Source organism: Charadrius vociferus, unplaced genomic scaffold, assembly GCF_000708025.1.
Source record: "Charadrius vociferus isolate BGI_N301 unplaced genomic scaffold, ASM70802v2 scaffold3, whole genome shotgun sequence".
Lineage (NCBI taxonomy): Eukaryota > Metazoa > Chordata > Aves > Charadriiformes > Charadriidae > Charadrius > Charadrius vociferus.
In genome coordinates this window covers 660,730-673,258 of record NW_009647748.1, presented here as the reverse complement: position 1 = coordinate 673,258, position 12,529 = coordinate 660,730, and the positions used below count along the sequence as shown (strand labels likewise).

Sequence of the window (12,529 nt, the reverse complement as noted above, 5' to 3'; positions counted from 1 at the left end):
CCCCCCCCGGGGCTGGGGCTGCAGCGAGGGGGTCCCCAGCCCGCATCACCTGCCGCTCACCCCCTTCTCCTCCCTCTCCCAAAGGGATGGCGTCCCGTACTGTGAATCCGACTACCATGCCCAGTTCGGCATCAAGTGTGAGACCTGTGACCGGTACATCAGCGGCAGGGTCCTGGAGGTGAGTCCTGCCCTGTCATAGGGACCATGCACATCCTGACCAGAGGTGCGTGCCTTGGGGAGGCACGGGAGTTTCATCATCCTGCACCCTTCTCGTGCTACCCTCGGTGTCTTGGGGCCATGGCTCTTCCTGGGGTGGGTGTGTGGACACAGTGTGACTGCCTTTTCTGGAGGGTGGGAGTGGGAGTGGGGGAGGGAGCACCACCATGCTGCAGACCTTTGGCGAGGTGGTTTGGGTACTGGAGCTCCAGAAGCAGCCAGAGCACGCAGTGGCCTGGGTGTGCAGGGACGTGTCTGGAGTCCAAGATGTGAGGACACTAGCCTCAACCAGGTCTTGCCATGCCTGGCTCAGGAGTGTCCCCACCGTGCTCGCCCCAGCCCACCTTCTGAGCGCATCCCTCTGCAGGCAGCCTGCCTGTTGCCTTGGAAACACATCCAGCACGGCTGCCCACTGCGGAGGAGCCCAGATGAGGGGCTGTAGCACCCTGCCCGTGGGCAGCCGTCACCGCAGCACACCCCTTTGCAGGGCAGCCACCAGAGCAGGGGGTCCCCTGCCCTGGGCCGAATCCAGAGGGGGCTTTGCTCGTCGCCTTAATGGCCAGCAGGAGCTGCTCCAGTGGAGCCACCAAAGGATGTAGGGATCCCACAGCAAGACATGGATGCAGGTGGCTGTGGAGGATGTTTTGGGCAGTGGCAGAGCTGCACAGCCAGTGAGGGGAGTGGGGTTTGCTGTTGGTAGGGACAGAGAAGTCCATCAGGGCTGGTCCTTCTGTCAGCTGGGCGGTCATGTCCCTGCTCCTGGAGGGGAGGTGTCCTGTCATGCTTTGTTTCTACCCCAATGTTTGCAGGGGCTGGGGAGAGGGGAGTGAGAGCCAAAAAATCCAGTCTGAGGGTAAACTAAAGGCTCAGGAGGCACAGAGAAAGATGTCAGAATGAAGCCTGTTGTGATTTTTAGATCCCCTGGTGATACTATGGAGCTGGGCTGTGGTGACATAGAGAGACAGCAATGCTGAAAGCGTGCTCAGTCACTCCTGGGACCTTCCCTTCCGCATGGCTGAGTGGGAGGGAGGTGCTCCTGGGGCAGCACTGGCACCCACTACTCTGCCATCCCCAGACAGCAGCGATAGCAAGCTGTATCCCAAAACCAGAGGTATCACGGCTCTGCAGTGAGCCAGACCACAGGTTCTGTGGGCTGCAATGGCTCTGTAGGTCTCCAGCCTGCTGGGGGCTGTTCCTGGACATCTCCAGCCTGTTTCTCTCACAGACTACCAAGCAGTGGTCACCCCCTCTGGCCCTGCCAGCTGGGCTCACCTGAAGGGACCTAGCCTGGCCAGGGAACCTCTCCTGAAGCTGGTGCCAGGAGCCCTCCAGCATCTTCCCCCTCTTCAGGGAGCTGTCTCTGCCTGGGAAGGCTTTCTGCTGACTCCAGGCTTCGGCAGCAGTCCCGGCGCTGACCTCTGTGAGCCTGAGCTCGGCACTGCAGCAGCTGCCATGGGCCGGCTGCCCATCGTGGGGCAACTTGATCAGCAAACAGCTGAGCTGAGCAGGGTGAAGCCAGAGGATCCCCTGAGACCGAATCCCTGCTGCTGCTCCCCTGGGCAGCCCAGTCCCCGATAACCCTGTGCCAGGACAGAGCATCCTCAGGCACCCAGCAGGGCAAGCAGGCTGGGCATTGCACGGGGTGGGATGCTCAGCAAATAAGAGCAGGTGAGAAGAGCCAGAAGGGACCTGGGAGCCCTGTCCTGAGCTCGGAGGCTGTGCTGCCAGCCTGGCCGGCACTCTCGGGCACCACTCTCCGGGCTTTTTCCTCACTTGGTGCAACCACAGTGGAGTCAGGATGAGCGTAGGATGTTCCTGCTGCTGCGTGTCTGAGGGGACAGAGGGCAGCTCTGCAGGGCACGACAGGGTGCGGGTGGTGGCAGCCCACATGCAAGCTGGAGCCAGCCCTGGGGTGGTGGCAAGGAGGCAGCCTCCCCCGCTCTCCCTTGCCGCTATCTCCCCTGGCTGTTCTCGCAGCATTCGCTCTACGTTCCCTCCCGCTTCGTCCTCCGCCTCTTCCCTGTGCGTTCTATCCCAGGCGGTGCTCCCAGCACCGGTTCTCCCTGGCTGGAGCGTCTGACCAGCCCTGCCGGGCTATGGGAAGAGGCTGGCTGAATCCCACGTGATGCTCCAAACGGCCACCATCTTGCGTTAGCACCTTGCCTGCCGCACCTGCGCCCAAGCAAGGGAGCCCTCCCTATGCGATGGCACTCCAGCGGGCTGGAAGTAATGCGTCTCAGCGCCAAGGTGCCACCTCCTCGCAGGCACTGTCACGGAGCCAAGAGGAGCATCGCATTTGGGTGCCCAGGGGACTGTGCTGGGCAATCACCACCAAGCCCGCGGGCACTGCGGGCATCCCTTGCCTCCCCAGCTACATGCCCACCTGTGGTATTGAACCTTATCTCCTGTAAAACCAGAGGATTTAATTGTCTTCTCCAGCGGAGCGCAAAATGGAAAGGGTGCCTTTAAATCATTTTAGGCCTTAAGGAGTCTTCTCGTGCTATGCCGGCAGCCTCCGGGCTCTCCCAACCGCTCTGAGCTGCGTGGCCAGGCTTGGATGATTAATGAGTCTTTAAGGGACTGCATGTGATAACAAGCAGGTCTTTTCCCTCGCCGCCTCTACCAGCCTTTTACCAGCTGTAGTATTAACCAATGTAAAAAGAACAAGGTTTGTGCGCGTTTCAGAGAGTTGTTCCTCGAGTAGCGGTGGGTGTTGGGAAGTTGGGTGGTTTTTGGAGAAGGTCTGCGTTGAAATGAAAGGCGAGTACATACCGCTGGGGGAGCAGCCAGCCTCCCTCCCCATCCACACCCCCATCTGCGAAGCGTCCCCTTTTGGCAGTCTGACCTGTCACACACCCCGGATACCATAGATAGGAAAGGAAAAGATGTATACATTTTTGTTTTTTTTCCATACTGTCAGTAGAGCAAGCCTTTGGGAGTACCAAGAGGGTCCAAGAGCATCAAACCCATCCCAGACTCAGCGAGGGACTAGGGAAGGTGGCACGTGTCCCTGTGTTGGCTGTCTCCAGCCAGCTGGAAATACAAGTGATGGGAGCTGCAGACACTGGCCTGAAGCGGTTAGGCGCTGGGCTTGCGCTGGGTTATTTTTCATCTCTTTTTTTTCCCTGTGTTTACAGCCATCTCTGCCAACTGATGCAGCTCAGCGTGCCTGCCCTGGGTGCACGGCAGTGGCTGGCGGGTGCCCGCTGCAGAGGGGTGATGGCCGGCAGGCAGCTGCCTACGCAGGGCTCTGGGCAGGAGGAACCGGCTGTCCTTAGGGAGCCTTCACCTTGGCGAGGCGGTGGGTCACCTCCCTGGAGAAATGGGCATGAGACGCGATGAGCCCGTTGGCACAATGTCAATGACACCGCGGGTTCCAGACGAGGCTTTTCGGGGTAAAAAATGGTTTAGGATCTGTATAGGCTGGAACCAGCTGGTGTGTTTGCTCAGGGTGGTGAAGCCTTTGGTGGAAGCCTGTGCCACGCGTGGGGCACTACTCCGGGCGGCTGCGTGCCGGGGCCACCGCAGGGTCCTCTCCTGTCCCACCAGAGAGCCTGTGGGACCAGGGCCTTCCTTGCTTCTCTCCTGCATTCATGGTGGCTCTGTCTCTGCAGCCCTCCACTGGTGATTTTCCTGCCCTGTTATCAAGCTTTTGGGTGTGAATTGGGGGTATCTGGGCTGTGGGCTCACTCGGGCCAGCCCAGGAATACGTTGTGCTGCTGGCAGCTGGCACAGGGGGGTGTCTAGGGTGCAGGGCTGTCCCCTCCCTGGGTTGAGGTGCACTGCAATGAAAGGAAGAGGGGTCCAAACTCTCCCACCCGTCTCCCCTTCCTCCCTAAAACCTTCCACTCATTTTTGGTATAAACTGGAAGGGCAAAGCCACCAGCTGCACCCCAAAGGCATTGAGTTGCAGATTGATTTTTATGGGCAATCACCTGTCACGTTCTTAGTTATCCTCACAGCAACTTTTCCTGTTGATCCTCCCTATTTCAAACCGGCTCCAGCCCCCTCTGTCATAACCCTCCCCTCTGTCAGCCAGAGCCTCGTCTTCCTTCTGCCGCCTTAAATTATCCTTCCTCTTCTCTTGGATTATTATGGGAGTAAAATGTCCTTTGGGGTCGAGCTCCAAACAGCGCAGCCCAGATTCCTCCTGCCCTGAGCCAGCTCCTGCCTCCCAGTTCCCAGCCCAGAAAATGAGCCTGTAATTGAAATGCTAGCAGACACTTTGAGCGGAATCAAGCTACCAATTAAAGCTGTTATCCCTGTCAAAGAGCGAAGGGAGCAGCCCAGCTCCCGCTCTGCTGGGGAATAGCGTTTCGCTAGTGCTGAAGTTTGGGCACGGCTTCACAGAAGGAGAACAGTTTTTTCAGGGCGAGGGGGTGGCAAGTGGGTCTGACAGCAAGAAGAAGCCTGTGCTTTGTGAGGTTTCTCTTTGGGACCCTTCTTCTCCCTTTACCGCTTCCCGGCTGCAACATCCTGGGCCAAATTTGGTGTTTCTCTTCAAAGCTGTAGAGGGATGGAGGTGGTGCAAAGCATGGCTGCTTGGCGGAGCGTTACTGCAGAGGGCCTCGGTTATTTCCAGAATCCAAGGACAATTAGGGATAAGGTTTGTAGGGGAACCTTCCTTGGGGGTTTGAGGCCTTCTGGCTCTGCTTTCCTGTGTGTTGGACAGTTCAAGGGGAGCAGAAGGTTCCCAGTCTGACTCGTAGTCCAGCAAGTCAGAAGCATTAGTGATGAAGTGGTCTCTGGTTTTCTCCGTGTGTGGTGACGGTCTCTGAGGCCACCCTGGGCAGTGTTTCCCCCTTCGCCTTGTCATAGTCTGCAGCAGCAGGTGATGCCGGGGCCGCTCGCCCTCAGGGATGCGAGCGGGTCACCCCTCTTCTTTGCTGTCCCTTGCAGGCAGGAGGGAAGCACTACCACCCCACCTGTGCCAGATGTGTCCGCTGCCACCAGATGTTCACGGAAGGAGAGGAGATGTACCTGACAGGTAGGGATCCCGCTGCAGTGAGGAGGGACTCCCCTGCCCCGCATCGGGGCATGGACCAGCGTGGCTGTGCAGAGGTGTGCTGGCTGCGGGGCCTTTTGGGGTTTGGGTCCTCATGGCGATCGGGGCCAAAAGGGTGTCTCTGTGCAGCAGAGACCCAGTGCCTACCAGCAATGCCAGAGACCCCTCTCCACTGCTCCCCAGCCCCTGCGCTCTTTCTGAGCTGTGCAGTGATCATTTCTCTCCATGAAACCTGCCCTGCCACTGAACTGGAGGAGACTTTGTTCCTCGTCAGTAGGTTTTTTTGCTCCCTATGAGTCTCCCAGCACCTCTGGGCATGCCTGGATGTGTCCCTGGCCTGTGCTCAGCGAGTAGGGGCTGGGATGGGTGCAGGGTGACTGGTTCCCCGCTCTCCTCAGCCCCAGGGGAGGTGGTCCAGGACCCCTTCCCCACTGCCACCAACTCCCCCCCCCCCCCCCATCCAGTTTACGCTGTGAGCAGCACTGGAGGGGTAAGGCGCTTGCTTGGCACAGCTGGATGGTTTGGGTTTGGTTCTGGCAAGGAGCTCATCCCTGCCTGGAGCTGCCTTAGGGACTGTTTCCAGCGCAAAGGGAGGGTTTGTTTTCTCTCAGTAGCCCATGTTTGCCTGTCACCTTGTGTCATTAATGATCCCGTGAGTGGCAAAGGGGGAATTGTGCACTAAGAGAGCCAGGGTCCCAGCGGGGTCCTGTCGTGGGCAGCTCAGGACGTGCCTGGGCAAAGCTCCGTGGCTTTGCTGGTTCCAGCCCGGAGAGCGTGCGAGGGGCTGTGGGTGCCCCGGGCTCGGTGTGATCCCGCATTTAACCAGCAGGAGCTGCCTGGCTGAGCACTGGTTGGGCTGGGCCAAAATCACAGCCGGGTTTGCTGTCGCAGTTTAGTAGCCTTGGCTACTACATCTCAGTGCTTGGGAGCTTTTTATTTTCTTAGTATGGCCACGCTGTCCCCAGTGCGCACATGCCTGTGGGTGCACAGTAGTGGAGAAGGCGTCCAGAAGAGCCAGTGGGACCCAGGAGGTGACCCCCCTCTGCATCCTCGGGGCTCACCACCTCCCTCCTGCTCTGCTCCCTATGGAGAGACTCCGGTTCCTACCTGGATCCCCCCAGGAGCTGCCCCCGCAGCGCGCAGGGGTTGCACTCCTGTAACACTGGTTAATGCAGCTGCTGCTGGAGAGGGCACTGACATGTCCTTCCTGGGGACCGTGGGTGGTGACGGAGGCGGTGACAGGGACAAGATGGGACACCCCCTTGGCAGGAGGAGCCGGACGATCCCTAGCAGCAGGGGTGGGCTGTGCGTGGAGCTGAAACGCTTTCCCTTTGCTGTGTTGCAGGCTCCGAAGTGTGGCACCCCATCTGCAAGCAGGCAGCCAGAGCAGAGAAGAAGCTAAAGGTAGGCAGCAGGGCGAGGGGCATCTCCGAGCGGTGGCATGTCCCAGGTGATGTCCCCGAGTCCGGGCTGGAGGTGAACTGCTGTGGCAGTGTCCAAGCCCAGGGTGGCTTCCTGAGGCTGGTGCGAGCTCTGTCCCCGCCGCCCAGAGGATGGCGGGTGGCCATGGCGGAGGCGCCAGCCCACGCTGTGCTCAGGGAGGGGACACGGCGGTCCCCTCACCAACCCCTCGAGCTGCTGCGCTCTCTCTGCGCCCATCTGGCCACTGGCACAGCTGCCTACTGGGTCTTGCTGGGCCACTCGCCTGACTCCGGATCTGGCCCCAGGAGAGGCCAGGACGCGAAGCTGAACGGCAGAGCAGCCTGCAACGGCCGTGGGCACCAGCAGCAAGCAGAGGAAAGAGCGGAGGAGCTGGACCTTGAGTGAAATTCAGCCCCACAACCAAAAATTTGCTTGCATTGTGCCTGCTCAGGGGTCCCTCCCCGCTGTGCTCTCACCTGTCCTCTGCTCTTCTGCCTCCACAGCACAGAAGGACGTCAGAAACCTCCATCTCGCCCCCTGGTTCCAGCATCGGCTCCCCGAACCGCGTCATCTGCGTAAGTACAGCTCTGCCCTTCGTCTCTGCAGGGCAGGACAAATGCGCCAGCCCCGGGAAGGGGAACAACAGTTCCCAGCACTGCTCCGCAGCGTGAGGTGTCCCCCAGGAACGAGCCCAGCATTTGGGGACAGCGCAGATGAGCCGTGCCCCCTCGCCCCAGCAGCATGCCGTGCTGGCAGTGCTGTTGGCACAGACCGGGAGCGCTCAGAGGGGCACAGTCCCCCCCTCCCAGCTCCTCTGTCCCTTCCTGCTGCCTCTTGGGCATCTCCTCTTACCTCTTCCACTGCTGGCGTGATGGTGGGCTGTCTGCTCTGTGCCGGCTCCACACTGTGTGCTCCAGCCTCCCCTTCCTTCTCTCCTCCTCTTCCTTTCTGTCTCTCTGTCTCTCCCTCTCCCTAGGCTAAAGTGGATAATGAGATCCTTAATTACAAAGACCTGGCAGCTCTTCCCAAGATTAAAGCCATCTATGAAGTGCAGCGTCCTGACCTCATTTCCTACGAGCCCTATCACAGATATACATCGGATGAGACGCTGGAGAGATATAGCTATGGGGAGGTATTGAGTCTCGATACGCCCAGTGCTGGGCTGCGCAGGGAGTCGGGCTCCGATTCAGGGTGATGGGGGAAACTATGTGGGTTTGCTCACTCCAGTGGGAATACTGCAGGGAGGCAGGAGCGGGGGTAAGACCTCTCTCGGAGGCTCCCTGTCACTGGGAAGAGGGCTGGAAGGGTACCCACGCTGCTGCTGCAGAGTAAGAAGGAAACCAGTGACCTTAGCTGATGGTTGCACCCTGCCCACGCTGTGCAGCACGCCCGACGCGCGGGGACAGGCGGCACTGCGTGGAAGGAGATGTCACCCTCGGGAGGGACATGGCAGGGAGCTCGCCCATCGGAGCAGGAGGGGAGGAGGGCATGCCGCACACGTGCATCCCTTTGGGGCGGAGGGACAGACGGCTGGCAGGGCAGCCCAGAGGCTCAGCCCGAAGCCCAGCCCCTGGCAGGCAATCGCCCTACATGCAAGGTGCCAGCTCCCCCTTAGCTGGAGTGGGGAGTAAGGCTGGCCCAGGCCACCCAGCCTGTTGGGTGCTGGTCCCACAGCAAGTGGAAGGGAGCTCGGTCAGTGTGGTTTTGCAAGCGTGTGATAAAGTGATGCCCAAGCAGCACGTGGCATGGGAAGGGGCTGCTGGGTGATTGCAGTGAGTCTGGAGAAGAAGAGGGTCTGAACAGCTCAAACAGAGATAGGGGAACCCGAGGTGGTCCTGGAAGAGGACTTTGTAATGGCCAGCAGCAACATCTCTTACGTTTCCAGTCCCAAGGTTTCTCGCCAAGCCTGCCTTCCTCCAGCACACCCGGTGACCGTGCAGGCGGCATGGCCGTGGTGTGCTGTGGAGCACCACGGGGCCGGCAGCGCCTTCTCCCCTTGTAGCCGCATGCGGTGAGGGGCTCCACCAATGTCTCTGATTCGGGAGGTGCCATCCTCGCGCCGGCTTCCCTGCCAGCCAGGGGCTCCCTGCCCAGCGTCCCACCATGGTTTCACTCCGGCTGTGCCACCAGCCGCCCTCACTGCCTGGCAGCTGCCATGAGGCTGTAACACGGGGAAAACGAGCCGCTCTGGGACCTCAGTCTGTCACTGCTCTCCTTAACTGTGTGCTGTCTCTCTCTCTTTTCCCACCCTTTGCCTCCTGCCGCCTCCAGTCCCTGGGGACCCTCTCCCCGTACTCGCAGGTAATGCCCCCGGCGGGCAGAGAGAGGTCTGTCACCTGCTGCCACCGCAGGGCGTCCCTCTGCCCAGGGACCACGGGGCTCTGCTGAATGTCCCCCTGCCTGGCTGCTGTCCCGAGGTGGGGGGAGATGGGGTGACCATCCTGCAGAGGGTTCTGTCCTTCAGGCCCCCGGGAGAGCGGCGTGCAGCCCTCCCTGGCAGAGCAGACCCGGGCTGCGGCTTCTGCCCTGTGGAGGGGGACATGAGAAATTGGGAATAAGCTCAGGCGAAAGGGACAATCTCCAAGCAAGGGGTTGAAATCCTCTGGCCAGATGCCATTACCTGGTCCCAAGCTCTGGGCTTCGCTGTCTGCGATTTGGGGGGGGGAGGGGGAGGCAGAGCAGCCTGGGGACCCCCTCCAGCCACGGAGGTGCAGAGTGTGCACCCTCCCAGGCTGCCACAAGCCCACAGATGCTCGGCCATGGGACACTGCCCCACAGGGCTGGCAAGGCACTGACCTGCCTCATCCCTCATCCCGCCAGCTCTAACTCCCCTTCTCTCCGCACCTTTCCCGGTCCCCAGGACATCTATGAGAGCTTTGACACCCGGCAGAGGCGAGCCTCCAGCCCTGGCTACATCGACTCCCCCACCTACAGCCGCCAGGGCATGTCCCCCACCATCCCGAGGTCCCCCCATCATTTCTACCGCTCAGGTGAGGATTTCAGCTGCAACTCCAGGCTGGGCTAAGATCAGATCCCCAGGTAGAGCGGGGATCATCAAACTGTCCCCTGCTTCTCCTAGAGGACCTCAGTGGCCCCTCCTCTGGCAAGCAGGCAGGGGGTTGGGGGGTCCGTGGGGGCATGACAGCAACAGGAGCTGTGGGGCAGTGACCAACTCTGCTATGTGCATCCTCCAGTTCCCCTGACTCTCGTCTTGAGAGCAGCGAGGAGAGGCTGAGGAGGGCTTTGTCCTGGCTCAGACCTGACCTGAATGAAGGATGGGGTGGGGAGGGAGGTGACCTTCAGGTCCAGTGAAGACCCCTCAGCTGGCTTGGTAACTCTGGGAGGGGCATGCACGAGAGTGCTTGTGCCCAGCCAGTGCTGCAAGGGGGATTCTTACACACACACACACGTGTGCACGCCCTGAAGCGTGTCGAGGGGGAGCAGAATGTATCTGTGCCATGTCTCCTGTCCTTCGGAGCCGGGGAGGAACAACTGGGAAAATCCAAGGTCAGTAAGTCCAGAGGTCTCGCATTCCCCGAGCTACCCCTGCGCTGCACCGCCGAAGGCCCGTCACCGTTTGCCTCTGCAGCACGCTCGGCTTTTCTCTCACCAGCAGCGGGGCAGCGTGCTGCCCTGTAACAGCACCTGCACACGGGGTTTCCTCTGCATCTCACCTTCCTCTGGAGATGCGGGAAATCTCCCCCTGCTCCATCACGCCCCATGCTAGACCACGGACTGGTGCACGTCCCTGTCACCTCCACCACTGGGTCGCCCTCCGCTCTTCTAACACCGCTGCATTTAACACCCGTTTTCTTCTGCCTCTTGTTCTCTCTCTTGGTCACTTATGGCTGCTTCTGCTCGGCACCGCGTAGGCACCGAGAGCGGGCGCAGCTCCCCCTACTATAGCCAGTTAGATGTGAGGTCCTCTACTCCAACCTCATACCAAGCACCCAAGCATTTCCACATCCCAGGTAGGCTCTGGAGCGCCCCGGTCCCCGGGGAAGCGCCGTGTTTGTGGCATGCCCGCATGTGCTGTCCTCCCTGTGTCGCATGCGTAGCTCCGCCGCCTGCCTAGAGCCAGCTGGCAGCAGGATCTACCCCTGGTAAAGGCCATCCATAAACAGGACCTGCAGCTTGAACCCTCCTCCCTCCCCATCACCACCCAGACGTCCCAGAGCCGCCCGGAGTCTGCTTGATCCTTGCAACATCCCTCTTCTTCCTCTTCCCTGACCTTCCTTCACCCTCCACACGAAGACGAGTCCCCTGCAGACAGCTTGCCCCCTTCCCTGCCTCCCCCTCCAGGATCACGAGCCGAAGCGTGTCTGCCGGAGGCCTTTCCGCACCCATCTGCTACAGATGACTATTTTATACTCCCCCTAGGGCCCGCTGCTCCCTCCCCCCAGAGTCTTCTGGGCTTGCCAGATGCCTGCTCCCCTTCTGCAGGGATTGCAGGGGGCCACCAGGTAAGGGCCACCACCCGCTCCCGGCCACGCAGAGCCCACGGGGACGGGGACGGAGTGGGCAGAAGGGGAGAGTGGGGAGGGAAGCAGGCAGAGCTGCCCATCCGTCCTTCAGCGCAGGCAGAGGGGCCAGAGCCCCACACCACCCTGCTCAGCTGTAGGCATCTCCCACCACCCTTGTCCTCCTTCAAAGCGTGGGACACTCCCTGATGTATAGCTGATGCCCTGGGACAGCACCATGAGGACACCCAGAGGTTCCCCACCATGGTCCCCTGCTCCCATCCCATCCCTGCCAGGGCTCTGCCCCGCTGCCTGCCCTGCCCTCCCGCTGACGGTCGATGGTTTATGGATGGCCCCCTCCCTGCTCCGCCAGCTCTGCTGCCTGGCCCCTGTGCGGGGGCTGTAGCTCTCAGCACCAGGCTCCAGCTCGCTTTCCCTCCCAGCTCGCTCTTTTCTCTCTCTGCTGCGGAAAGAGGCTTTGGCTGATGTTGTTTCACCCCAGGTAGATTGCAGGTGGTTCTTCCAGGCGCTGGCATCCCAAGAAACTGCACCAGCGCGAGGCGTGGTGCGTTGCTGCCGGCTGGCAGGGGTGGCCGGTGGTTCCTGGCTGTGCTGCTCCCTCCCGGGGCCGGGAACCCGCCGTCCCGCGGTGCATGCTGACGCTGGGGCGCTCACTGCATGTCCTCTGTGCGCACCGCTGCCCGAGGGCGGCCCCGGGACCGCGTTCCTGCTGCCCATCCCGGAGCCTGCCGGGTCCTGACCTGGTGCTGCGCTCCTGTGGGACGCGTGGACCCAGAGGCGGTTGTGTGATGTGGTGTGGGGATAGCATCTCCTGCAGGACCTCTGTCCTGACAGCTCTCAGCACACCCACGCTGACCTCCCCTTCCTCCTTTCTTTCCTTCTTTCTTCCCTTTCTTTTTTTTCTGCCACCAGCTGCCGGCGAGAGTAACATCTACCGGAAACCCCCCATCTATAAGCGACACGGTACTGTCTGCCCGCTGCGCACCGGGCTCTGCGCCGCGGGGGAAGCGGGGCAGGGTACCAGCGCAGGGCTTGGTCTGGCTGAGTCGCGTTTAGGGGCAGGGTGGGAGATGGGAGTGGGCGTCAAGGCGAGATGTTGGGGTGCTGGGCTTTGGTGGGCCGATGTTCCTGCTTCCCGTCCGGGCAGCAGAGTGTGGGATTCAGTGCAAGGAAAAACACAGGTTTGGAGCGCATCCCTGTTGTGAGGGATGGAGGCGAAGGCTGTCAGCGGTGCCGGGGACAGGGATAGCTGTGGGAGGGGGAGCAAGGCCATGGAGGGGTGGCAGAGGGGGGAGAAGGGGGGCCGTTGCTTGCTGATGCCAGGAGCCAAAGCATCCTGGGGAAAGGGATGAAGAAGGTAATTTGCAGTTTCACTTGGAGCCCTGGAGAAAAATCACAGCTCATC

General features: G+C 60.9%; 1 protein-coding gene across 1 annotated transcript in view; it reads left to right on the top strand.

Annotated features, from left to right (window-relative positions):
- Positions 1–12,529, top strand: part of ABLIM3 (actin binding LIM protein family, member 3) — a 25,296-nt gene that overhangs the window by 7,665 nt on the left and 5,102 nt on the right. Inside the window, exons 6-14 of the mRNA XM_009882084.1 lie at positions 85–178; positions 5,116–5,203; positions 6,567–6,625; positions 7,147–7,218; positions 7,620–7,775; positions 8,915–8,944; positions 9,504–9,633; positions 10,516–10,614; positions 12,037–12,087. Of these exons, the coding sequence (XP_009880386.1) occupies positions 85–178; positions 5,116–5,203; positions 6,567–6,625; positions 7,147–7,218; positions 7,620–7,775; positions 8,915–8,944; positions 9,504–9,633; positions 10,516–10,614; positions 12,037–12,087 (779 nt within the window). The remainder of the gene's footprint in view (positions 1–84; positions 179–5,115; positions 5,204–6,566; positions 6,626–7,146; positions 7,219–7,619; positions 7,776–8,914; positions 8,945–9,503; positions 9,634–10,515; positions 10,615–12,036; positions 12,088–12,529) is intronic.